Source organism: Neopsephotus bourkii, unplaced genomic scaffold (genome assembly GCF_033783945.1).
Source record: "Neopsephotus bourkii isolate Nb327-2 ecotype Australia unplaced genomic scaffold, CSIRO-AGI_Nbou_v1 NB_234, whole genome shotgun sequence".
NCBI lineage: Eukaryota > Metazoa > Chordata > Aves > Psittaciformes > Psittacidae > Neopsephotus > Neopsephotus bourkii.
Window position 1 is genome coordinate 1,907,360 of NW_026900744.1, and position 27,529 is coordinate 1,934,888.

Sequence of the window (27,529 nt, forward strand, 5' to 3'; positions counted from 1 at the left end):
GCTACAAGTTCTCAGTTTGTTATAGTTTGTAATGTAGCATATTGCTATGCTAGTATGGATCTCATAGATATCTGAGTATTCAGACCAGAGAGAGCATATCCAGCATAACTCTACTTACCCTGCTTCCTTTTCAGGGTGTAAAACCATATTCTTTAGACTCCAGAGGACAGGCTGTTATTTGTATCTGGTGCTGAGCCAGGAAACGTTCAGATGTGAACTGTGCTGAAGGACAAATGAGAGACAGCTATTTTTTGAAAGCCACAAATTCATGGTTCCTTAGGTACTGTTCATTAGCTTAGTCCCTGCGTCCATTAATCCAAACTCAGATGGTCCAAAGGTTACAGGGGGCTAAACTAATCACAGAAGGCATCAAAATGAATTGCATATGTCTGAACAGAATAAATAATATTTTAATATAGAAAGGAAATCCTAGATCCCTGTATTGTTTCTCAGAGACTAGCATGGTCTGTGTCATGATGGTTATGTTTAAGGCATGTGCTCATATGAAGAAGACAAAAGCCCTTTATAATGCTTACAAATTCATGTTGCTAATGTGTTTCCATTCTAACAGGATGAGAATATGGTTAGTTTCATTAAAGGAGGCATCAAAGTCCGAAACAGTTACCAAACATACAGGTAAGTCGGAGTGATGATGTGATGAAGTGTACTCTTTCACTATAAAGGGTTGCTGGGCAAATTGTCCAGTTCACAAATAATTACTGTGATATGGCAGCCTTTATTATGGGCCCCATGTCCATAGAGTTTCTCAGCCCAAATTCCTCCTTTTCATAACAAAGGACATTGATACTATGGTTGATTTGTATTGTAAAGATAGTGGACCCTAACCCTGTTAACTCCCAAGTTTTGCCTACTTAAGTACTGTATACTTGAAATTATGTCAAAAAATGACTGTTCTAAATGATGTAGTGGTGTGTGTCAGCATAGTGCAATTTTGATGTCTCGTAGTCATTGGGCATATGAAATGGCATTTCTTTATAGTTCTAGCTACAGCTTTTTGGAACATTCAAAAGCAGTATCTGAAGCAGAAGTAATTCCATAATAAATGCATGAAACTAAAACAAAATGAAGAGACAACAAATTGAAGTATAAAGGGCTTCAAACAAAGATTAAACGAATTTACAGGAAATAGGCTTATGGGGGCTAGTTACCATAGTAAAACAGATGCAGTTTCTCTGGGTCATGAAGTCCCTGAACAGTCAATTCCTAGATGATGTTTTTCCAAACATATGCCATTGAGTGAATTATTTGCTTAGCTGGACTTTTAATCTGGTTAAGTATGACAGTTGTTCTACTCTGAAGGTGCATGCTATTGAAAACGATAAGCAGGGCTGCTTATCTGAACTCACAACATGCCTATTACTCAGTGTCTACAAGCAAAAAACACGTACTTAAGCAGATTTCTTTTCATCCAGGGGGCTGGAGAGAGCTACTTTCAACATGTGCAAAAGGTTTTGAAGTACAGTAGTAAATCCTAAAAATGACATTAAACTGGGCAGCACACTCAGTTATCCCTCAGTAAATTAAGACCAGCTCTAGTATATTTAAAAACAAAGCATTATAAATTTAGTAGTTCTTAGGTGGTCTTCTTCAAAAGAATGCTAATAGCAACTTGCTTTGTACTAAAACATGTATGTTAACAAAGAAGTTTGTGAGTTACAATTGTTGGACTGTACCTTTGATGTGGGAAGAAAGAATTGTTTGCAGCATTGGCGAGAGTGTGTGCAACAGGTTACAGAGAAAACACTGGAATATGGAAATGAGACTTTATTTGCTTGGATTGATCAGTGTTGTTTACAACATAGCTTTCATATAAGAAGCCATCTTTCGTTTTGCCACTGTTAGCAGTTGCTGTTTGGTAATCTGCAGCAAGAACCGTGAAAAGACAGGAGGAATAAAGGTTGCAAAAATACAAGTTTTACCAATTTATAACTCCTTTTCAGGAAGGAAACTTTACCATACACTATAAAAAAGATGGAATGAGCTAAAACGGTCATTCAGATTAAAACATTTGCTTACTGTCACTGAATACAGAGTATAAGAAAACTTCCACAGTAATACAGACTTACATGAATAAATTGAAGAAATGAAAGCTAAATGTGCATCATATTTTGTTGCATTGTAGGACTTGAAATTTGGACTTGGCCACAAAAAGTCACATCTAGCAGATACAAAAGAGCATCCAGTCCAGGTTCTCCATAAGTATACTGAAAGGGAGAGAGATGACAGTGTCCATATTTGTGTGGGTTGAAGGCAACTCTAAATGCAGGTCCACTGTAAAAGTTCCATTACAACAAATAGTGCTTTATCTGCTGGCAACAAGCAGTAGATAAAAACATGACAGCCTGAATGCAGATATGTAGCTGCCATTAAAAAAGGTTTTTTTTTCCTTCTCTCAGTAATTAACAAAATGAACTAAAACGATAGTGTGAAAAACACATAGCTAAAGAAAACTTGGAGACAAAACAGGTTCAAATCCAGCTGGATTGCACAGGGAAGTAAAGGGATACTACAAAGTTGAGATCTAGAAAAGGTAGAAAAATAAGCAAAAAGTAATTTCCAATATACCTGCCCTTCTAAATATTTCTTTCTGTTTTCCTATATATAATAAAATGTTCTTTTCAGTGAACATGAGGAGGAAGGGAATACCTTCAGGGATTAGTGAAACTCAGATCCAATTTGCTGATTTAAATTTAACTCTCCTGCACTGCCCCATCATCTCTTTTCATATTAGTAGAGGTTTATGTTGCTCCCAGCAGCCATTCTTGACACATTTTCAGGCAGAAATGTGTTTGCAAATTGACTACGTCCGTTTGACAGAAATTAATGTCCAGGACTCCATATTTTTGAATTGGTGGTAACGTGACAGAAATGATTTGTGGATAGAGCCAACAAAATGTTTGTTCACGTGGGTGAGATGACGAACTGACCTTTTTTGAACTCCTGTGCAGTTCAAGGTGATTGGGTTACTTCTTTCTGAATTGTAATCCATCATTTTATTTACTGACAGTGTAACAGATTCCTGTGCATTTGCAGGGAGCTGGACAGTCTCATACAGTCTCCACATTATGTCAAAGGAGAGAACCATCTTCATTTTGAGGGAGGTGTAAAACTTGGAGTTGGAGCATTTAATCTGGTACGTACCAAGAGTTCTTCTCTTGAAGTCCTGCAGCCTCCTGAAAATGATTCTTAACACCTAAGAAGTTCCATGAACATCACTGTTACTAATTGTATGGTTATATTATGTGCTCTGAGACAGGGTCCTCATCTCTGGTCTCAGAATGTCGGACAGTAGTACACTTTAGAAATAGACTGCTACTTGCAGCATGGGCAGCGCTGCTTTGTGTGTGCAGACCCACTTGTGCATCCTCATGGGGAGATTATCAACTGAGAAGTTATTTCATCTGATATGGGCTTAAGGACATGTTCTTTGAGAATATAGCTGAGTGCCTGAGCTCAGCTTCCAGTAAAGGTGATCATTAGTCAAGGGGCCAATGACTGGGAGGTGCTTGAAGGGGAAGGTTATTATAGTCTCATGAGAAGGAACAAACTGGGATGGGGGCCAGGAGAAGCCTTGCTCAGAAACAGCAGTTGCCTGTTCTTACTGACTTCCATGTACTGTTTAACTGGCACTTGGGAAGCAACCAGGGACTACTTGGCTGTTAGCGGGCCAGTATTTCTGAAACATCCAAGAAGTACTGGAGTTACTGAGTGCTCTGTAAACATATTTCTGTGCAAGCAATCTTGGAGACAAAGGTTCCCTATATTAAACAGGTACTTTTGTTTAAGTTGCATGTAAAATATAGCAGGTGTGCACATTTAGCCAGAAAATTGTCAGACATAAAGATGTTTTTAGTAATGTCAGTGTTTGGAGAAGTTGTAGGAGGCAGCTGGTAGCTGAGAGGCAGAAAGTGCATTACTGCATAACTATTGCATTTCTTTCCATAGACATTGTCCATGTTTCCCGCACGGATACTGAGATTGCTGGAGTTTGTTGGGTTTTCTGGGAACAAGGTAAATGTGAACTAAGTATTGGTACATTCCTCTCACTCTTAAATTAGAAACTGAGACAAGGAGCTTCTCTCTTCTTCCTCCTATTAGCTCAGTAGAGGCAAAAATCAAATAGTCCTATATGTCAGTTACGACAACAAGCCAACTAAAGCAAAATACTCTCCTAGAAATGTAAGAGCAGTTCATGTACCAGCAGGGTTCTGAGAATACTTTGCTGAACACTCATCTTATTACTGCAGATGAAAATTGTCCCTCTAATTGAATTTGTGATGTTTTCTTTTGGCCCCGGGATTTCTTGTATGGGTACGAGTGGGCTGATATTTGTGTTGATGAGTCAGCTCCTATTCCAGTCTTTTTAATAACTCACTGAAGCATGACCTATGTTATCATAAATCTAAGTGAAACCCTGCTGTCTGCACACCATAAAAAAGGAGTATTTTAAACACGTTGATCAAAGTTCATTGATGGGCATTTACTTTAACATCCTAAAAAAGGTTTTTCTGCATTTACCACGGGTGAGTCAGATGTCTAAAGCCAAAAGCAGAATTGCAATTGCATTTTCAATCATTTCCAGTGGTGATTTTCCAGAGCTTGCAAGAAGCTGTCCCCTGCAGTGCAGGCAGGAGTCTGGAAGGTGAAAGAAACAGTGAGAGGAGGAGAGGGAAAGTTTTCATATAATGTGCTGCACCCCATCCAGTAGAAAGAAGTTTAGAATATGTCTGTATTTGATCTTTAAATCTTTTCCATTAAATGCTCATGGTGAGCATCAGATTGTGCAAGAGACAAAAGAGCCATGGTTAGTGCCTTGAGCTGTTTACAGTTTATCTGAGAGAGGTGCAGAGCACTGGAAGGCTGCTTGCTTTTGGTGTGGGTCATGTGTTTATCAGAGCTGGATTTAAAATTGCATTGTGATATCTTCCACAATACCAGTCTGCCTTGGAGCCAGCAGATTCGCCCGTAGGGACTCTCCTTGTCTCTCAGACATGTCGTGTCTGATAGTAAATGAGGACATGCCCAAAGCTTCATTACTCCCAAAGCCATTTGTAGGCACTGTGGACAACATGATCAACTTAACAGCAGTCTGGAGTCTCAAAATAGTAGGCAGGGATAAGATCAAGAAAGTATAAAAGTAGCTTGAGGCCATGATTGTTCCCTTCCAGTCCAACAGGTGCCAGTTGTGCTTGTCTCTCTGTTTAAGCTACTTTCCCCTGTATCATTAGTCAAAATATGGGCTTATTTGTATTTAATAGCATAGGACCTGTGTTTGGGCATTTAGATTCAATGCAGTTTTGCCCAGTTTTGTAAGAAGTTTTCTGTGGGCAGAGGTTTGTGTTGCACCCCATCAGGTACACTGTGCTGGGGAGGCTGGCCTTCCTCACTGGGCAGTAAGTGGGGCACATGTTCCATCTGGACTTTTTGTGTTTAATAATAGCTAACTTCTGATATGAGATCAGAAGAGTCCTTGCACTATCTCCCATGTAAGCACTGAACTGTGCTTACTGACTCCTCTGCCGGGTCTCAGGCTAAATATTTACTCTTGTTCTTATTTTATAGGCAGTTAACAAATAGTGTGCTGCTGAACTGTGAAGAAGTTTGACATGAGCAATTCGTCAGGGGGTCGATGACAGCATGATTTCAGGGCAGGAAAGCTTTCAGATAGAACCACTTTCTTTCAAACTGTACTGTTTGATGTGGGAGGACACTTTCCCCAAAGCAGCTGAGCTGAAGAATATTTTTGATATGTCAGTTTATAATACATGGGTTCCAGTTCCCACTAAAGCATCTTTTTGAACTGTGTTTTGGTCTCTTCTCCACATTTTAAATGAAGACTAAATCTAAAATGATACACTCAAATGTGCTGTCTACCAGTTTAATTAGTATCCATCTTCCTTGCTAAGCCTGCAGTAAAATGATCAGGTCGTGGGACATGAGCTTGCTTTGCTTTCCTTGTCAGGATCCATAATTAAAAGGGAGTGATCTCAAAATATCATTAAAGAGGATTCACTTCAGAAAAGTAGATGGATTTTAGTCAGTGACAGCTAAAATAAGTATGAATCAGTATCAGCATTGTCTGATAATGATTTTGAGCATTTTCCTTGTTCATCCTGCATTCACTGTGGGGAATCCCCACTGCTCATATGGGGTGTCCTGAATGACAGAGCACTGGATGTCTTGGGACAAGGATCAAATCAGTAAGATACCAATGTAATATAGTGTAGTGACAATCTTGGGAATTAAGAGATTGTGGGATGTTATGAGCAACTTGCAAAGGAAGGTGAGAGTGTACTGGATCACATTAATCACAGAATCGTAGAATAGTTAGGGTTGGAAAGGACCTTAAGACCATCAAGTTCCACCCCCCCTGCCATGGGCAGGGACACCTCCCACTAAACCATATCACCCAAGGCTGTGTCCAACCTTACCTTGAACACCACCAGGGATGGAGCATTCACAACCTCCCTGGGTAACCCATTCCAGTGCCTCACCACCCTCACGGTAAAGAACTTCCTCCTTATATCCAATCTAAACTTCCCCTGTTTAAGTTTTAACCCATTACCCCTTATACCTTAATTCCCTTCAGAGTTACTTACGTTTTCTGTGAAAACAAAACTTAAATGTGTTAATGTCATTTAAATATTTTGGAGAAATTATGAGAACTTACTGCCTTGACATCTGTTTTATATTGCAGCAATATGCCCTGTAATAGACTTTGTTTGGAAGCTCCTTCCTGGTGTTCTGGGATTGCTCATATCACCTGTGGCATAGGTGTGGGAGATATTTATGGGTTATTTATGATTAGAAGGTGTGTCCTAACAATTAAATACAATATACTCACTTAGTGACTGGCACCAAGGAGTGTAGTTTGCATACAGAATTCCTCCTTAGGCTCAAGTAGTAGCTGCCTGTGATTTGTTTCTGAGATACTAATTTGATCCCCAGTGAGTATTACATGGAGGTATTGCCCAACTCATGACACCTCTCTTAGCTGATTAGGTTTGCTGGCTAATCTCCTTAGGCTCCCCATGGAGAAAGAGTAGGTGCTCGAAAAGGTGATTCATGCCTCACCTTAGGCTTCTGTGCTGAATTGTTCCTTGGAGGAATACCTCTGAGTCCACAGCCACAGAGGGAGGCTGGCTGGCTGAGCATGGTATCTAAAACATTTTAATCAGCAACACCATCATCTTGCTTCTCTGGGGTTCTCAACAGAACCAGTTTACAAGGTTTTTTTTTGAGGAAAAGCAGCTTTGTTGCAGCCTTTTCTATACACAGATGTGTAGTACTGATAGCAACACCTTCCAGATTTCTCTTTTACAGGCTGATTATATTGTTACTGTAATATAGCAAGTTTTAGGTATTCAAGTGGCAGAGTGAAAAGTAAGCATTCTTTAATACCTGTACTGGACAAAACAGGATTATGGACATACCACAGAGGGAACTAACTTGCTTGGTGAGTTTCCCATACCTGTGCAACTACTCAGCTTAAGAATTTAGGGTAAAGTGTGCCAGGTTTGCATCCTTCTTCTGATGAATAGGCAATGTTCTTAATCCGGTTACTTCACAGTTACTGCTTTCCAGGATGAAGTCCCACACAAGGAGGGTGTGGGTTGCGTTCCTTGTTCATACAGGTGATAACTTTGTGTTTGCCTGTATTAAAATACATTTTTGAGACTAAAATACATGAGATCAACTCAACAAATTATCACGTTATTCCGTATGAGTAATAAAAATTGTTTCTGTATCATTCTTAGTGCTGTTCACAGATGTGATCAGCATTCTTTTTATGTGTTTTTCTATTCTATGGAAGTTAATGACTGTAAACACTGTAAGGGCTAGTACTGATGTCAGTAAAGGCTCAGTGGAATATCCAGCCTGAAGATTTTTCACTTCAGAAAAATGTACTTTGGAAATCTACTTTAGGATTTTTTTGCCAAAATTCATTCCGCAGAATGTTTTGTCTTCTGCCTTGCAGTGCTCTAGTGCTGGGTTTTAAAATCCACATTTTTGTGGGTTTCATCAGGGCAGTTTAAAGAAGCTGAATGCATCGTATTTTATTACTTACCTGTATCAATCAAACTTTTGCTCTTTGCAGCAATTGCAGTTGGCTTTATTTTGCTGAGTGCTTGATGTCCATTATTGCCTCTGATTTTCAGTAGTGATTTTGCTAGCTTTTAATTTCTTCTGAAGTGACATGCAAGTCAGTATTATCATTATTTTGCCTTGACTAAATGTTACACTAATTGACCTGCAAATATGTTTAATTACCTTTCCCTGTAATTAATGTAATAAACTGAGATTTACGGAAAACCCCACCAAGCAACTGGATGTGTGTGAAAACACTGAGCCACACTTATTAAGTGAAGGAGTGCATGTATGATGAAAATTAGAATAAATGTGAGGTAATGTAACACTCTTCTGTTGTCAAGGACAGACAAAAGATGAAAATCTGTGTTGAGATGATGCTCTGAGTGCTGTTCTGATACCTCCCGCAGCGTCTCCAATAGGCATCCCTCAGGGTCCTTATTTATAGTGTAGCTGGTTTGAAAGGATGTCCATATAGACACATACATCGTGTTCCAGTAACTTTCCATTGCAGTCAGAGTGTAAATTTGAAACAGAATTTTCCCCAGCACTCAGGGGATCTCTCACTGTGCGTAGTTACTAGTAGGCAGATCTAATGCTTAATACATTGCATATTTATATTATAGAATCATGATAGAATAGTTTGGGTTGGAAAGGACCTTAAGATCATCCAGTTCCAACCCCCCTGCCATGGGCAGGGACACCTCACACTAAACCATGCTACCCAAGGCTCTGTCCAACCTGGCCTTTAACACTGACAGGGATGGAGCACTCACAACTTCCTTGGGCAACCCATTCCAGTGCCTCACCATCTTTACAGTAAAGAACTTCTTCCTTATATATATTCTTGCTGTTGATATAATGGAACCAGTTCTAGAATGGGCTGCTGAATGTTGTGGCCTCAGGAGCTGGTTATCCATCATGCTCTCACTGAATATAAATACACTGTATACTTGATTGCTTTAGTTCTTCCCAAAGGGAACAGAATATTCTTTTCATCGTATTTTTCCACTTGTAGTAGTGGGCCAGAATCATTGCAAAGCTCCTTTTGTTCTTGGCATACTTAAAAACCTCCTTTTGCTCTGACATCTTTTGTCCTGCTAGTTGCAGATTTTATTTCTTTTCTTGATATCTATAACTTGCTTCTGCAGTGAATAACAGCAAACCTGGATAGGCTGCACAATGGCAATATGAGTTATTGGCCTTGCATTTCAAAACTCTGTGGGTTTTTGTTTCTGGAATGGTGTTTAGCAGGACTTGGATGGTGGTGATAAGTTGTCTCGCATTCTCTTACATTAACCATGCAGTACATCCCAAGTTGCTGCTCTGTCATGAGATGTTTTTCAGGCTAACTTTGTAGAATCCTGTTGGATACGTGTATTTTTGTCTTTGGTCACTGTGTAAGCAATGTATGTCAGTGCATTTGGGGATTTTGGTGAGTGAGCAATTTCTAGTTGATATTGCAGAAGTTAAGCTAGCAAAACACAGCTTTGGTTCTTGTCCAACGCTTTGTTCTACTCACCTCTGTTTTCACAGGAGCGTGGTCTGCTGCAGCTTCAAGAAGGAGCATCATCATACAGCTTTAGGTCGGTGCTGTGTACCATGCTGTTGCTTTGCTATCATACTTTCATGACCTTTGTGTTAGGTAAGATTGTTTATAATAACTCTTGCATTTGATTAGTTCTTGTGGGACACAGGCGAAAAAAATGATTCCATCACCTCTTTGGTGGTGAATTGTTCATGACCAGATTAAATATAATTCATTTGTGGGTAATTTTACAATAGTGATTATTATAGATCACAATATATAACTCACAGTATATAATTCACTTTATATATTATAATTCACAATAGTAAATTGAAGAGAGTGTCTTAATCTTCAAGATGGAGGTTTGTTTCACATATAAGAAGGGAGACAATGGGGGTAGCAAAAGAAGTTGAGAGCATTAAATCTGTCTTCAGTACTCAGGTGCTTTATTGGGGAGGTTAAAATAATGGTTGTGAGTGATAACTTCCCAAATACTTTCTTCATGTTTATGTTGTCCCTAACTTTTTTGGAGGTGAATAGCTTCCCACTGAGATGTATCTCCCTGTTATCCCCTGCTAAAGCATTCTACAAAATGTGTTTGTCTATACATAAGTGAGCTTTCAAGTCATTAAGCGCAGTGTTGTTGAGGTCTTTCTGCTTGTTGGCTTTAGTCAACACCAACCTGTATTTGTGCCTTACTGATTGAGATAGGACTCACATGTTGGCCAGATGAGGATGGATAATCAGTACCTTGCATTCTTGTTTTGTTGTTGTTCTCCTTACTATTTTTTATCACTTGCGTTTTTATGCATTCTAGGGACAGGAAAAGGAAACGTAGAGGAGGCAGAAAGGCTACTTAAGCCTTACTTGGCACGCTATCCAAAGGTAAAATGAATCATTATTTAATTTGGTGTGACTGTTCAATGTTTTTTTGCCAACCAACAAAGATCTAGACTGTGTGGTCAGATTGAAAACTGTTGTAGAATACTTGTATTTTTATTATTATTTATTACAGGGAGCCATATTCCTGTTTTTTGCAGGCAGGATAGAAACGCTAAAGGGTAATATTGATGCGGTAAGTAATCCTTTTGCTCTTGGGAAAGCAAGTTTCAAAAGCTTTAGAAAAAATCCTCCAGGAACAGTGTTTCCTTTTTGGCTAATGCTTCCTGTGGCTTTTGCCTATGGGTAGTTTATAGACTATGAATTACAGCTATTTTGACTGCCTTGTTTGACCAGCTGGTTTTGCTACCCTTCTCAGTTTCAAGTGATAATCTCGTCCACCAGTATTAATGGCACAGCTTTCTCACTGTCTTTCCTATTCTGAATCGAGTTGTGCCTTTAATAGCATCCAGTGGTAATCATTTGCCTTCAGTCTGATTTAGAGTCATGCAAGACTTGAAAGAATTAAGGAGATGAAGAAAGCATCCAGAAAATGCTGAGAGTATCAGCTGGTGTATGCAGTGTGGTAGCTCCCTTGAAATCTTTGGAGCTGCAGCAATAAATGTCAGCTGAGAATCTGTCCTCTGCCTTTAGTTTCCTAATTTCCCTAGACACAAACATTCATTTTGCCTGCGCTTAAAACTTAATACAACTTACAGGAAAGGGGAGCTTTGTGCCAGGGACAGACTTGCTAACACCAGAACGGCTGTAGATGCATGAATCTATTGTGTGAACCCAACAGATGTGATTTTGGGGAATACTGGACTTTTATAATTTGGAACTTGCAAGAGCCATGCTGGCAGATCATGGTGCCCCAGTGTCTATTACAGCATTGGTGTATGTGCATTTACACGTGATTAAAGCAGCGTTTGGAAATCTCTGTGTTCAGGCAGTTAACAGGTATGAAGAATGTTGTGAGGCTCAGCAATACTGGAAGCAGTTTCATCACATGTGTTACTGGGAGCTCATGTGGTGCTTCACCTACAAGCGCCAGTGGAAGATGGCTTTCTTCTATGCAGACCTGCTGAGCAAAGAAAACACTTGGTCAAAGGTAAGTTAAGCAAAACAGGAGAATGGAAGGCCCTGTGGTATCTATTAACTTTCAATCAGATGGAGTTTCTGTAGCTTTGAAGCTTTTATAGCCTTGAAGGTAAAGATTGTAAAACAAAACCTGATCTGCTGTGGCTTTACTGAACAATGTGAATTGCAGCCATTCAAATCTGACCAGATTGTGGGCAGACAGAAATCTTTTGGGTGTGACTTGTAGATGAAGAACAGCTTGTTAAAGGTGTTCTGCTGTGTACTGACTGTGTCATCAACACATTGCAATTAGTGGCACAAGTTGCCATTTCTTTCAGTGCATTATGGAAATAAGCTCTTTCGGTTATGAGCGAGACTAGCCATGATGGTGCCTCCAGGATAATAAATGTAATTAGAAGAGGCGCCTTGCCTTGTGTGTCTGAAAGAGAGAAGCTCTTCCATCCAGAACCTTCCATCCTCCTTTTGTCTTCCCCTGAGCCCCAGGGAAATCTGTCAGAAGGGATTAAGTCTGGCTGGGGGTGTAGGTGGTTCATTGGCTGTTTGTTTCTTCTTAATGTGGTCGGACTATGTGTGTAGGGAGGGTATCTCTACTTCTCTACTAGGCATTGTATGTATTGGTCAAGTGGAAACAAAGCCAACATAAGGTCCAAGTAGACAGGTGAGATCGACTCTCTTAGTACTCCCACTTGGGTGAAAACTGCAGTATGGACTCCCTGTGCCCCTGGGGACTCCAACAGCACATTCAGCTGGGTGTATTACTCTGAATAGCTCCCACAGAACTCCCACAGCCAGAGGTGCACCACCTGGCTTAAAAGTATTAACATCCTGTGGGATTAATATTAGCATGTGTCCTTTTAAACTGGGTGTTAAGTTTTATATTGCATTGCAAGGGCTTTAGAGAAGATGCTTTCATATGTAGTCTGCAGTGCAATGTGATAGTAGCACTAGTAACTACGTGAGCTAAATGAAAGATGGTCTTGTATATGCACTGTTAGACTCCAGTGTAAATAGTCGCATCTTAGAATATTCGAGAAAACTCCTGAATTTTGTGGTTATTGTATACTCCTTAAACAATAATCAGGATCTCACCAACTATTCTCTACTGTTGTGAGAGTTGTAACATTCTCTGCTGCTTTGTTTTCCTTCAGTGTTTCCTTTGCTGCTGAATGTATGAGTGTTCAGGAATCCCTATGAAGTCTTTTCATAAGTAATGAAATCATGAAACCCCTCGTAGAATCATTCTATGAACGTTGCACTTGACATCCCTGGCCAGATTGAATTCTCTCAAGGCTTTAGCTTTCCTAACCTGATCCCTGGCTGCTTAGACAGTTTCTCTGTATTCATCCCAAATTACAGGTCCTTGCTTCCACTCTCTTCAGGCTTCCTTTTTGTGCTGGGGTTTGCTCAGGAGCTCCTTGTTCACCCACTCCTTGCATTTTGCCTAACTTCTTTGTTGGGATGCATCATTCCTGAGCTTGAAGGAGGTGATCGTTGAGTATTATCAGCTTTCATGGGCCTCTCTTACCTTTTCACAAGCATGATATTTGTTCTTGGAATGTGGACATAAACTGTAAGCTGGTACAAAGTAAACAGAGATGTCCATGATAAAAACCAACAACCCTAGTACTGTACTCCACTTCCGAAAATATTTACCTCCTGCTTAAAATTTGGTGAGATCCCATCTGTGAGCAGAAGCAGCAACTTCTTCCTCTTTGTTGCTGTTTTATGTTTTATATCAACAATGGTGATGCTGTAAATTCATATTTCTGTATATTCTTGGTTACATTTACAGGCTACTTATATTTACATGAAAGCTGCTTATCTCAGTATGTTTGGACCAGATGACTGCAGCCCTTTTGGAGACAGCGAAGTTGAATTGTTTAGGTAAAACTTGCTAACTCCCAGTTATGAAAGTTTCCTATCCCTTCATGTCACAGTGTTGGAGCAAGAGAGGCAAGATTATTCATTGTGTAGTCTGGAAGGTCTGCCAAATAGCATTGGATTGTTAAGAAATTGCAACATTAAACATTCCCTTAGACTGAAGTGGACCCTGAGCTTTCTCCTCGCCTGGAAATGCTTTAGTGATATCAATTAGGTCTGTCAGCCATACAGTGGCTGCTGCTGTTGCAAGTAATATTCACATTCTTTCTCAGTTGTCTCCTTTAATCAAAGTTACATGTAAGATACGAAAGCTTTCAATGGATTATTCTACAAGTTGTGTGCCTTCTTAATGGAGACAGCAGTAGAACTTGGTTCTTGGGGTTTTGAGTCTGAGAAGAATATGAAGTAGTGAAATGCACAAGTAAACATAAGCATTATTAACACAGTGAGTTAACCTGATTGTAATTTAAGATCAAAATTGCCTAAATCTTGCTGGGGCAAAGAAAATTGATTATTCTGGGGTTTGCAATTTTTCTATATAAATATTACCTTTTTTTGTGCCGGTAATGATATTTCTTTCAGGTTTTCCATATATATTCATTACAAGCAGATCTCATTGGATTCTGGAACCATTACAAAGTGAATAGGTGTGATATTTGGGAGTCTGAGAGGAACACTGACAAAAGCTAGCTTGTCTTTTCCTTAGTCTGTGAGGAGAGATGGGCCCTTTATTAGTTAGGTGGACCATCTAATGTATTCTTTAGGTGGGGAAGCGTCCCTCTCCCTCCTGCTTGATTAAAGAGGAAGCCTAGAGGTATTCGTGCCCTGCATAAAGGCAGCTTTTGTGAATATGTATTGCTCAGCTTCCCCAGAGGTAGCAGTACTTCTGTCTGCAGGAGCTTTTTTACTGTCTTTTAATTCGATTTTTTTGTTTAAGTTTGAATATTTTTTTCCCCCCAAAGATTCTCAGGAAAAATTCCTTACATTTTCCTTCAAACTTTTAGGATTGTTCCCAGCTTGAAACTGAAAATTGCAGGGAAATCTCTGCCTACAGAAAAGTTTGCCATTCGGAAAGCTCGACGCTATCTGTCTCCAAACCCCATTCCTCTGCCCGTTCCACCTTTGGTAAGTTACAACTATATCCCCCACCCCAGCCTTATTAACATCTTTTTAATTTATGGAAATAAACCCAAGATAATTAGAATAGTATCTTTCCATGTTTCTAAGGTAAAACCTCTGCAGGAGACTGGAATGTTCCCAAAGCAAAGCCAAATGAATGCGAGGAATGCTGTAAAACTGGGGCATGCACCAGCCACAGGGAACTAAGCCAGTTGTTTGTGACACGTAAATGTGTTGCATGTGTAACTCATTATTCCAGCCATAGACTAGCATGCTCCTAGCAGCTTTCTTTTGATTCCCTTTTGAGGAACTTTGCCCTGGGTCTCTTCTGTCACGTGTCATTTACTGAGGCTTGCTAAAAGAAGACTTTAAGGTACAAGTTACAGGGGGAGGAGGGGGAATCAAGGAAACAATGCATGAATTGGGCACTGCATATAAGCATCTATTTAATGTGCCCCTGAATGTTTGCAGTTTGGTGCTTTCCAGAGCAACTCACGGGTGCCAGGATGAAACAACCAGATCCTTTAGCCACTTCAACAGTACGCAATGGTATTCTGCCTTTCTTCTTTCCCTGTTTTTGGTCTATAATGCTGGCCACATACCTGTGACCGGGTGAGAACAGCTGCATTAAGGCACCCATTGCTTCACATATAATGACTTAAAAAGTCTGCCTGCAAAGAGCACGTAAAAGAACACAAAAGGAGGTTTGCCAAGTGCAGTGGTGTTAACATTGCAGTGCTTTGAGCTGTTGTGTTTGAGAAACAGATGGGTGATTAGTAAATACTCCTAAAGAAAACGCCTGAACAAGAAGAATCTCTTGGAGACATCAGTGAGTAGTCATTTCTCAGCCCACCAGCTGGGAATGTGACAGGGTGCTGCTTGAAGAAATAGAGTTGTTACTGCATAGCATGGGTATTCACTAGGGGCCAGTTCTCACCAAGTTTTGAGACTGCAAGGAGAGAAATAATTAGGTTACCTTGATTTGTCTTTCAGGTTTCAGAGTCAAAAGTACACACCAGGGGTTTGGCTGGGCTATTCCAATGGGATTTTAGAACAGGTGCCTGTATTAAGCTCTCATTGGAGCAGCTGGGCACTGCGTCCTTTGCTTCTGCTGCAGTTGCATTTCTGAGGCAGCAGATGCCGCAGCTGAACAGTTAAAAGCGCTCTGAAGAAGTGGCATTGGGTGCAGAATCTCCTCTCTAGCGTTTTTCTTTTCACTGTGAAAGGACTCGCTGAGAGGAGCAAGTCCTCAAGCAAGTCTTAGTTTAGCCTGCAGTAAATGTAGTTTGAATACTTCCATTTCAAAACCATGTTAACAAGTCTGCACTAGATAAAGTAGGTTTAGCACAGGTTTTCCAATTGATAGAAACCAGATGGTGAAAGCAGCAGTGACTGGGGTTAACATGCTGTTTCATTCTGTTCTAGTCTGTCAGCTATTGGTACTGTAGTTCCAGAGCTCAGTTATTCGGTGCAGAAATTTTATTGGAAGGCTTTAAATGATCAAATACAGATGAGGTGGTATAAATAAATAGAATAAATAACTTGTCCTGAGGACCAGTCTGTTTCCATCTTTAACTCTGTGATTGCTAGTGGCAATGAGCACCTTTGGTCTGGTGATGTAATCTAAGAGAGAACCCCAGTAACAAACAGGAATTAAGCCTATCTGTTAAAACCTAAGTTTTTAATACCATTTACCCTAAGAACAGATGAATAAGAATTGAGTTACTTTCTGTGGGAACATCAAACAAATCTGAGGAATTTAAGGGATTTACAGTTCAGCTCTAGAATTCTGTTGGTTTCTTTGGAGCTCAGCTTAAAGGTTGGGGGGGGTTGGTTTTCTTTTTGTTCTGTTTTGCTTTGTTATCCTGAGGTTTCAGGTATTTTCTATGGAAGCAATACATTGTAGTTAGTTATTACTGCTCTGGTTAGGATGGAACTGAAATCCAGGAGGAGACCTTTATCAAGGGACAGTTAGCCGTGTGCCATGAATGTTTTAAGTCTGTCTTGTTGGTACTTGTCTTCATTTGTAAGTGACATTGTGTTTGTAGTCTGTTCAAGCAATCCTTCTTGCATTGTGTGTAGGAAATTGTGCTGTAGTGTCTTCCAGGGCTAATTTGTTCTGAAAGCCAATGTAACAAGTTTTCAATTGCAATGAAAATGTGTTTTGACAAACTAACCCTTTATTTAACCCTGTAACTTTTTCTTCATACAGGGATAAAGTAAAGGATTTGATAACTGCATTTATCCAGTACTGTAACTAATGATGCTGTCATTTCTCTCTGTCCCTAGGAGATGATGTATATCTGGAATGGCTATGCTGTAATTGGAAAATGTCCCAACTTAACAGAAGGCATGTTAGGGACTTTAATTGAAGCAGAAGAAGCATTGGCAAGAAGTTCAGGTAATCAGTGGTAGGGTTTAAGCAGGTATTTCAGAATGCAATAGCTAAAGATGTTATCTGTAAATAGAGACACACTCATTAGTAGTTAATGTGGTTGTAGGAGGAACATAGGTAATGAAACCATAAACTGTTTATGCAGATAGTAATAATTTTCCTTTTCAATGCAACAATAACTTACAATAGTAGCAAGTGATTTTCCATCCACAGATGTGCATTAGGAATAGTTTGACATGTGTAAAAGGGCTGTTTATTTTGCTAGATCAAAACAGCGTATGCGTCAGTGTGATTACAATCATGAAGCTTTGTTATCCTTAGATACTGTATTATTATTATACAGTTATTAAGGATAAATGGGAGATCAGTTGGTCTTCTGTTTTAAAAGTGCTGTTGATTTATGATGTGACCTTGGGCTGAGTGGTATTTGTGTATCAACAGTATGCTATAGAAACCTGGCACATCAGGGTTGAGCTTCCTTTGCGCTGTGAATGAGTGTAAGATGGTATTGAACTGGAACAGGCTCTGCTACCACATCTTCTGTCAGCCTGTTAATTAGGCTTCCATGAGAAAGTTGAATTGATGCTTGTTTCTTGCCAGTCTTTCCCAACTCCTGTGGGAAAGCAAGCAGTCTGCACAGCTTTCCTCACAAAGTTTTCCCTTACTAAATATTTGATCTTATTATTCTATACTACCTTCCTGCAAAAGGATCAAGCCCCTGTTGACAAAGGAGTATGGGCTAAATTGCAGTCCTTTTCTAGGACCTTTGTCTTCCTGTGCACATTGTGTTACACAGCATTTTAAAGAGTCGCTGGAAAGACCAGCTAAAGCTATCTCCTTGTTAATTAACTGAAGAAGAGTATTTTCAGTGGGAGGTGGCATCTTAGAAGAAGGCTTTTTGACCCTTTCACCTTCTTTGTCGCCCACTTTTTTTACAGTATTTTGAGTAAGTGTATTATTTCTCAGTTCCCTTTTTTCCATAGTTGATACATTGTGGATAAGGCTGGCTTTTTGCAGGGGTTTGCAGAAGCTGATTCATGTTTTTGAAACTCTGTGTAATCAAAGTGGGATTGTTTTTAAACATGCCAACAGTTTAAAGTATTACCTCTTCCAAATTGTGACTTGCAGTTTCCTTGAGCGTTCTTGACAGTGTTTGGGGCTAAACTGTTGCATTTTCAAGTATTATGAATCTGAGGATGTGCTCCTAGCAGTGTTATATCATATAAGATGTAAAGGAAGCCTGTTCATGGAATTAATCTCTAGAAATACAATTATGCATATCAGATTTGCATCTAGGATAGGTCCCTAAATGTTTACATAAACAACCCAGGGCAGTTTATGTTGTAAGTAAAATAAACACATGCATGTGAATGTGTTCTTGAGACAGATATCCAGAAGAGACAACTGATCTGCTTCTATTTTATTCGTATGAAATAACTCTTCTGTGGCCCTGAGTCTGTCACTGTGCACATAATGTATGTCAGCTTTTGCCCTTTTCCTTGTTCCTTCTAAGTTAGTTTGCTGCATAGTCTTTGGGCATCTTCCCTTGGATTTTGTTTGGTTACATATGTATGTAGAGGCCTTGGGAACAGAAGTGACTCCAATTGTATGACCGAGGCCTCCAACTGCTTAGTCTAAAGGAAAACAGCTGCTTCATACAGTGTGTCAGCATTTAATCAGCTGCAGTAATAGAGAAAGAACCAGGTAAGGTTTAAAGCAGTGAGAACAGGATGACACTCACTTGCACGAGATGCAGCATCACACATTTTGCAGAAATTCTTTTCAGTTTGTGTTTCATGACTTGGAAATGAGCAAGCAAGCTGGAGAGTTTGCTTGTAAGCTTTACAGCTGCCTGTATGGAACAGCTACAGAAAAGCCAGCTGTGTTCTTTGAAAAGCACTATGCAGGAATTTTCTGCTGGAGAAAAGGCATTGATAGTAATGACTTTGAACGAGGCACTGGTAAGGCTGGTAAGAATGACACTAAAAGTATAAACTCAAAAAGAGGTGAATGTTTCTGTTTAGCCATAAAAAGGCAGAGAATTGATAAAACACTTCCATATGAATAAGCCATGTGACTAGAAATCAAGGAAACAGAAGAGTCATAGATACTAAAGGGCAATAGAGGCATAAGGTTAAGAGGTTATAAATTGGACCTCAATATTTACAAAATGGCCACCTTAAATTAGTTTTTAGGTGTCAGAACAATAAGACTGTGGAAAAAGAGTGGGATTCAGTGGGGTCAGGGAGGGGAAAACAGCCCAAGAATTTTTAGACAAAGTTTGCTCTATGTATGAAAAGCTTGATGCATGCTTGTATCTGCATTAAATGATCTAAATTGACCAGTTATTTCTTTCTGTCCTGTGTTCCAATAAATGGATTGTGCTCACACCTTCCTATGTAAAGCTTCTATACAGGTAGAAAAGTCTTTGCTGCTCTAGAGTGTTCTAAAATGTACCATTTAATTCATGTTGCAGCTACAGAATTATTGGCAGATGACCAGTGTGTGATAAAACTGTTAAAGGGCTTGTGCTTCAAGCATTTGGGCAAGATCTCGGAAGCAGAAGACCATTTTAATTACATCTATTTAAAGTAAGTTCTCATACCTGGCATGTGGGAGGGCTCTTGAATTTCTCAGTAATGATTCATTTCAAATAAGAGGAGATGCAACTGTGAGAGAACTAGAAAAGGAAGGACTGCAGCATCTTTCATATTCATTTTAGTTGTTTGGATATCAAGGAATCACAATTTTAATTGCCAGCGTTTTTAGCCAAGTATGGAAGAAGGATTGCAAATCTGCTCTCTTTACTAAGATATTTTCTCCTCTATTGGGAGACTGTAGGTGCATTAAATACATGAAATAACACTTCCCTTTTTTACCCCCTTCCCCTTAGTAGTCATGAAGAAGCTGTATCCAGAAAGCCAAATGAAGTCTGCAGAGACAGTGGCAGCATGATTATACTTGAAACCTCTATCCATCAATAGCATCTCTTTTTGTCAGTTCACATGGACATTGTCATCCTTCCTAATAGTTCCCTGATAATGAAGGCAATATTATGTGACCCTGAGAAATAACGTACTGTGTAGGATGGTTACGCAAAATACATATTTAATCACCTGGAAGGTATCTCTGGATGGAAAACATGGCAAGTGTTGTAATAGAGATTGATTGCTGTTTCTGATCTTAGCTAATCTCTATGTATTTGTGTCTGGAGCTGTTAAATGAGGGAAGCAATTTATCATTTCCAAATCATGAGGCTATTTCTTTTCCAATGCAGTGAGAAGAAGATAAAATATGACCATTATCTAATTCCAAATGCCTTGCTGGAGCTGGCAATACTGTATCTAGACCAGGATAGAAGAGAAGAAGCGATAAAACTACTGGAAAGAGCAAAGTAAGCAAGTGAAAAGCCTGTGCTGATGTCTGATGGGTCAGTATGGTGTTCTACTGGTTAGTGGAAGGAGAAACATTTCATTAGTGTCATGTAAAACTCATTGTTTCATTTTTCAGTGGAAGCATGCATGCCTTCGGTTTGCTTTGGACCTTTCTAGCGGTAGGCAGCATCTGATCACTCAGTCTGTGACTTAGTTGTCCATTTTGATAAGAGTAAAAAAACTCATAAAGATGTTACTAGGAACGACAAAGGCTTCCCTGAGAAATAATCCATGCATAACAAAATGTAATAATCTTTGTAGTCTATTTATTTATTCATAAAAGATGTATTAAATTATATCAAAGCTCTGTGTTATGGCTAAAACAGCATTACTCAAATTGATGGCTGGCATTGCTGTTTTCTTTCCTTGATGAAATGTATTTAAGATAATGCTTCAGGTTGCATTTAGTGTCTTTGTATTCTTTCATCTGCATCTGAAAGGCAACTGAAGCAGCTGCTTTCCTGGTTTGTGTGATTGATTTTTCTATCAGAGTGGGTTTATCAGGAGTGGTTGGACTTGATCGTGTATGTTCTTTATTAGAAACTTAACAAAATATGGGGTTTGCCCTTTCTGGGCCTCTACTTCTCTGCCGAGCCAAAAATTTTGAGAGGGAAAGAGGAAGAAGAGGAGGGAATCCAAAGCAAACAAACCCTCTTCAATCATTCTGCACCAGGGCAGTTCACCTCTGCCTGGGGCCTGAATGAGTCCAGATGTCTGCATCTTCCCAAGTGCAGAGTCACAGCAGTCACTGCCGGAGGTGTGAGCAGCTGCAAAACTGATGTCTGGCCCTGGGTTTCAGGGAGGTCACATTGAGTTTTTGTGTTGAGCTGTTGTCCAAGTCAATCCACTGTGCAGAACAGAGTGGGGGAATCGGCCTAACAAGGACTATGCCAAAAGCCTGTCAGCACAGAAATTAAAATACTACAATTCTTAATCTGCCATGCTTGTGAGCCTGCTTCCTTGTAGACTCCTGGAAGATATTGAGAAGAGCAAAAATTGCATTAGCAAAACACAATGGAAAGTGTTTCAGTTGGTTTTACATTCCTCAAAGCCTGCATCTCCTCCCATCCTCACTTCCTGTGTTTGAATCTCTCTTATGAAGAGATCTAGAAACTAATGATTCAGAGCTTCTCATTCCATCTGGGGCTTGTGTCGCTTGCTGCTCATCCGTTGCACTTCCCATATGAAGACAGGCTGAGAAAGTTGGGGCTGTTCAGCCTGGAGAAGAGAAGGCTGCGTGGAGACCTCATAGCAGCCTTCCAGTATCTGAAGGGGGCCTATAGGGATGCTGGGGAGGGACTCTGCATTAGAGACTGTAGTGATAGGACAAGGGGCAATGGGTTAAAACTTAAACAGGGGAAGTTTAGATTGGATATAAGGAGGAAATTCTTTCCTGTTAGAGTGGTGAGGCACTGGAATGGGTTGCCCAAGGAGGTTGTGAATGCTCCATCGCTGACAGTGTTCAAGGCCAGGTTGGACGAGGCCTTGGGTGATATGGTTTAGTGTGAGGTGTCCCTGCCCATGGCAGGGGGGTTGGAACTGGATGATCTTAGGGTCCTTTCCAACCCAAACTATTCTACGAGTCTGATTCTCCCCTGACAGCTCTGTGGCTCAAGCCGCAGGCCCCTCACGGGAAGGTGTTTGGCTTAAAGAAAGCACGAGTAGACAACAGCTCTTAAAACATTTGTTACCCAGCATATGAAAAGCAAACACTCAGACTTGCTGTGCTCAAAGAACTCCTGGAAACTGTAATGATCCGCAGATAAAGAAATAAACCAAACCACCACGAACACCATCCCTGTTTCAGTCAGTCAGAAACAACAGTGCAGCCCTCACATCTCCTCCTGTACCTGTTACACTGCCTCGAAATGCTGAGGTTTTAAGAGCTTTCAGCTACAGATGCTCAGTGTGTTGGAAGCCACTAGAGGGAGAACGCGTTGTCTGTGGTGGGTTTCAGGGCTGCAGAATTAGGTTTGCCATTGGCAGGAGTGCAGGCGAGCACTTGGCTTGTGTATGACGCTCGATTTGCTTGACCTAAATCCATGTTCTGCTCCTGGCTTGAATGTTTCAGCTCTGGGAGAAGGAGTGGAATGAGGTGATAAACAGTTTTGGCTTGGTCGTGTATGGAAGTATTTCTGTTTGTATAAGTGGAAGCTACAAGGAGGAATATCAGCCTCCTGGTGAGAAATACAGCATCTGAGTGACAAATTCTGCTTGATTTAAAGAACAAACTCCAGAGGGTTTCTGTCAGCATACAGCAGAGCCCAGTCACCTCCTTCTGTCAGTCAGCCTCTTGGGTATTGCATACATGAAATTATAAGCTGGTGTAGGATGGGTGTGGAATTCCTTGTTTTCACAAAGAGGCTGCTGTAGTGACAGATACCATGCTTCCATGCTTGATTTGAATTACAAATCCTGAACTGAAATGCTTTTAAGGTATGCAGACTGTTCAATACTTCATGTGATGTTTCTGGGAAGATGACAAATACCTTCTAAAAGAAAGATAGCGTGGTCTAATCCTCTTTGGCATTTGGATTCTGTATCCATCCTGCAGGAGCTGACATGTTAATTCCTATTAAGGAGGATCTTCACTTTCTATGTGGTCCTAGGGGCAAGTTTTATTTCTTTACATAAGCTTTTCCATGGAAATACAGAGTCTTTTAATGCTTCTGTAACTTCAGATCATGACATAGCTACTGGAGGCTGTGGGCAGGTGACAGTGCTGAGTCAGCCACTAGATGTTTGTGGGGGAAGTCCTGCCAGTCCTTCCCTGGGCTGGTGAATTGCTCCTTGGAAGCTGATACGGCGTCTTGTGTGTGCCCACTTTCTCTTTCCAAGCTTCTAGGGCAGCAAATTGGCATTATTTCCTGCACACATTGTTGATAACCATAGGATGGAGATAGGGTTTTGCCCTGTTCTGGTTCAGGACAGCTTCTTTCTCTCTTTCTTTCTATTCCCCCCACTTCCCTTCTCTATTTCCTTGCAATGTGTGTGCTGAATTAAGATGAATCTTATTAATATGATCTTTAAAACCCTGAAAATGTTTGTATTTAAATTTGCCAGTTACACTTTGGGGGGGGGGGTAAGAAATCTAATTTCTGACTGTAAACTAAACGGATGTTACAGATATTTGCTAAGGACTCAGTATTTTGATTGAGTGGACCAGATTCAATTTCTTATTAAGCTATATTTCCCTGGTAATTGCCAGACAGTGGAACTACAAATAAAGAACAAAGAGCTGCATTGTTTGGCTAGGAACACATGCCTGGTATTTTAGAGTAGGCAACAAAGGAGCCTGTGAAGAGCAGCTTTTCTGCTGTCTGCACTTGCTTTCCTTCGAACAATAATAGACAGATAACTTGAAAATGTTGTAAAAATATATATTCATGAGAGTGGATCTGCTTTTGTTTCAGACAAAACTACAAGAATTACTCCATGGAAACAAGAACACACTTCAGGATTCAAGCTGCCCTGCACCAAGCCAAATCCGCCCCGGAAAATGGAATGCACTCGGGAGCCTCGGCAGTGTCGTAACTTCTTCTTCTTTGATGTCCTGTTTGTTGCAAACGTTGGTGCAGAAAATTCCTGACACTTTAGAGTAATTCTTTTCCTTCTCTTTCAAGTCAGTGAGAAAGCAAATCATTGAAAATCTTCAAGGTGATGCATAGAACATTAATCGAGTGTAATAACGTGGCGAAAAACCTTTCCAAACCAACCATAACCCTGAAAAAGGGTGGGTTTCCAACAGCAGCTTTTTGAATGCTTACATCTGTGTAATTCATTTTTCAGTCATGTGTGCCTTTTTCTTGCATTCACGGCATTAACTAAGCAAGCTACCGTGTAAAGGGGAACGATCGGTCAAAAGCGAGCAACCAAACGTTAAAATTCACTGATTTAATCTGTTCTCTATAAAGGTTGGTTTGAATTTGCACTTCTCACTGTTGAGAAGGAAGCATCACGTTTTCCAAGTACCTGCTTAGTTGAAATGGTCTAAGAAGATCTCAGTGCACAAGGAACACAGCTCTGAATCCAGAGCATTTCTGTCTGTGCGTGGAAAGCTCCTCTTTACCAGCTTTCACCAGTCACGTTTGTGCTTCTGTAGGAAACTCGTGAGTGAAACAACGGTCTCCCTTTTGCAAGTGTCTTGACTTCCTCTTTAATTTGATTTTCATGTCAAGTCTGCTTCTTGTGGCGGCTGAATGGTTTACTGAGGATCCAGGGGGGAAAGGTGACGGCAGCATAAAACTGCATCGCTTCTTTGACAAGGTAAAAAATGGGAGGTCCTTAGGAAGCCGTTTCGTCAGCAGAAAGGGCATGATGTGGGGTTTATATCGAGTTTAAAGCACAAGTCTTTGAAGGTCATTTAGGAAACGGTGATGTTGCCCTGGCTGTACAGCAACAGGAGTTACTGTGACAGCCAATTCCTTCGGAAAACGATTGTTCTGAGGTTTGCCCAACTTGAGCAGTTTGTGCTTGAAGAGATTGCATGGCCTTGTTTCCTGTAATAAGACGCTGGGCTTGCAGCAGGCTCCCTTGGCACAGTGCTCTGCCTTTCTTAAAGGAGAGCCCTTTATCTCTTTGCTTGTTACTGGTCTTTTGGGGGAATTTCTGTGTTAAGGGGCTTTGGGAATAGAGCAGTAAGCTGGGTCTGCTTCCCAGTGCTGACTGCTGGAGAGCTGCTGCTTTTCTGCTAAACTGGTGAAGTCAGATGGAAGAGGTAACATTTGACTCACATTTACTGTTCTCCAGGCTAGCTCCGTGTTTGTATGCCTGCGGGTTTTGGGGGCTCACTTCTACCTCCCTCTTGAAAGAGCTTCTTCCCCATGACCCATTGTGATATGTGGAGATGGGAGGTCTTCTGACAGCCCTTTTTCTCCAATGGAGATGTTTGTCAGGAAGATTCCTGTCTATGTACCTCACAGTGAATATTCTTTCTAAAGTGATTGTCCCCAGCAGCAAACTGACAGTTTATAGCTCTGATTTTACCTCCTCTGGGGAAATGATATTGTTTTATAATTGCAAATTAATATGCAAGGAGAGAGAACCACCTATTCCTCAGCATGGAGAACTTGCATTGTCTTAAAAATAGACACCCTTTATAAAAGTCTTCCCAAGCTAAAAATCGTAGGTGAAGAATGCGTTTTTTAAAGTGACTTCTCGGAGAAATTCAGTTCAAATAGATTTCTCAATGCAGATAAAACTCAGTAGAAAGTGACGCTATTTACATACTGCACATCCACACTCGAGTGTGAAAATCCAGGCATTCTTTGTATAGAATAAAGAAGATTCTTGTTCTATTTCGTGCATATAATGCCTCTTCTTCCAGTTGTGTCCCTTTTAACTGTTTGGGCAGTCTTAGCATCTTTTAAGCAAGCAGTGCCATAAAAATCAGCATAAATTGTGCTTTGCAGAAAGTGAACAATCCCTCTGACTGTAGATTCATCTCCCAAGGCCACTCAAACGCCCTTTGAAATGTCACCCACAACCAAGTTTCGCCTGATGTTCAATACACTGCACAAAGGCCGTGCTGTGCAATGTGCAGTCAACTTCCCTGGTGCTTTGCAGCAATGAAAATAACTAAGGCTTTCATGGTCATCTTTGGTCAAGCACAAACATCACTCGTGTCATGGAGCTGGTCTCCAGCTTCAGCTGAGGAGTTTGTGATCAGCCATGATCATGTAGTCGTGCTTTTGCTCTTTTTGAGTTCCCAAAGGATAGGAAATAGCCACCTACCTCATGCAACAACAAAGATTTATGGACTGTACTGTTCTGAAGTCATGAATGGAAAATGCTAAAGGATGAATGGGAGGTCTGGTACATTGTTGCTGCGTCTGTATTTCTATATTACATTTTGAATTGCCTACCATTACTCTTTGTTCATCAGCATACTTTATACTGATGTTCTTCCATGGCAGGGATCAAAACCTCAGTGGTGTCAGTCTGGGCTTGTTTTTCCATTCTGGGCTTGCTTTTCCATAGCTTCTCCTGAAGCTTCAGCATTCTGCCTGAAACAGCTCTCCAACATGGTAAATTGCTTCATCAGCCTCAGTCCCAACACAGTCAATCAAGGGAAGCCCTACTGGTGCATGTTCTCAAGCAACTTCAGCATTTCAGTATATTCACCTACCCAGAGGATAGAAGATACTCGGATGGAATCACAAGTCAAGGACTTTCAGCATGGCCTAAGATTCAGGAAGCGTAAGTACTGCTTCAGATGGCTGTAGTCAACACCTCATCTGCAGAAGGAGCACTTCCTTCTGCTTTCAAACATTGAATTCTCTGACTAATGCTAGAGAAACCCACTGTGTGCATGAAGCACTGGCCAGTGATTGCTGGTATCAACTCTTCTCAGTCCTCAGCAAAGCCAGAGAAGTTAACCAAAGACAAACTACTAACTCATACAGCAGACAATAGGTGTCTGCACTTGGTAGGACCTTTACTGTAAAACTTGTAAACTGTAAATCTTCATCCCTGTTTCCTGTATGTCTGCAGCAATTGCCATCGTGCCCCATGTGGTATCACATCATCTGGAAGGGGTAATGGCCAGGAAGGGAAAAGCACTAAAATGAGCATCGCTTTTATCATCAGATCTGATACATGGAATGCATGTATGTATGGTGTCTCATTAAACTTGGAGGGAGGAGATGAGCTGGAAAGCCAGTGGCTTATGCTGGGGTCTAACAAGGTGTAATTACATCAGCACCTAGCTCCTGTAAATAACACTAGATGAGATGCTGGGTGAAGAACAGTGGGCTGAAGCTGAACCTGGTCACAAGTCTTCATGATCAGAGGAGATTTTAATGAACTCACAAATATAATGGAAACAAGTAAGTGGGAAACACCCACTTCTGATTCCTCAACTAAAGAGCATGCTTTGATTTGTTACTGATAGGCAGTTCTGTTGCGATCTGTAATTAATGCCTTGTCTTGGATGGTTAGTCTAAAGACTGTCCCGTTCTGATAGTGCCTCAGGTTATTTACACTGCAGTGAGACAGCATGCAAAACTTGGCTTAGGAAGCTTTGCTTTTATAAAATACAGTAGCACTGAACAGGATCATGTCAATCATTTGCTCCCATTTCAC

The 27,529-nt window shown here is 40.5% G+C and overlaps 1 protein-coding gene across 2 annotated transcripts in view; it reads left to right on the forward strand.

Moving 5' to 3' along the window:
• TTC39A (tetratricopeptide repeat domain 39A) overlaps positions 1-24,211 on the forward strand; it is a 45,541-nt gene extending 21,330 nt beyond the window's left edge. For both annotated transcript variants that reach the window (XM_061344823.1, XM_061344822.1), the window contains exons 6-18: positions 572-636; positions 3,055-3,154; positions 3,967-4,032; positions 9,646-9,754; positions 10,455-10,522; positions 10,653-10,712; positions 11,466-11,627; positions 13,410-13,501; positions 14,503-14,623; positions 16,907-17,018; positions 19,489-19,603; positions 20,290-20,406; positions 23,860-24,211. In XM_061344823.1, coding sequence (XP_061200807.1) covers positions 572-636; positions 3,055-3,154; positions 3,967-4,032; positions 9,646-9,754; positions 10,455-10,522; positions 10,653-10,712; positions 11,466-11,627; positions 13,410-13,501; positions 14,503-14,623; positions 16,907-17,018; positions 19,489-19,603; positions 20,290-20,406; positions 23,860-23,980 — 1,308 coding nt within the window. In that variant the 3' untranslated portion in view covers positions 23,981-24,211. The remainder of the gene's footprint in view (positions 1-571; positions 637-3,054; positions 3,155-3,966; positions 4,033-9,645; positions 9,755-10,454; positions 10,523-10,652; positions 10,713-11,465; positions 11,628-13,409; positions 13,502-14,502; positions 14,624-16,906; positions 17,019-19,488; positions 19,604-20,289; positions 20,407-23,859) is intronic.
• The last annotated feature ends 3,318 nt before the right edge of the window (positions 24,212-27,529 follow it).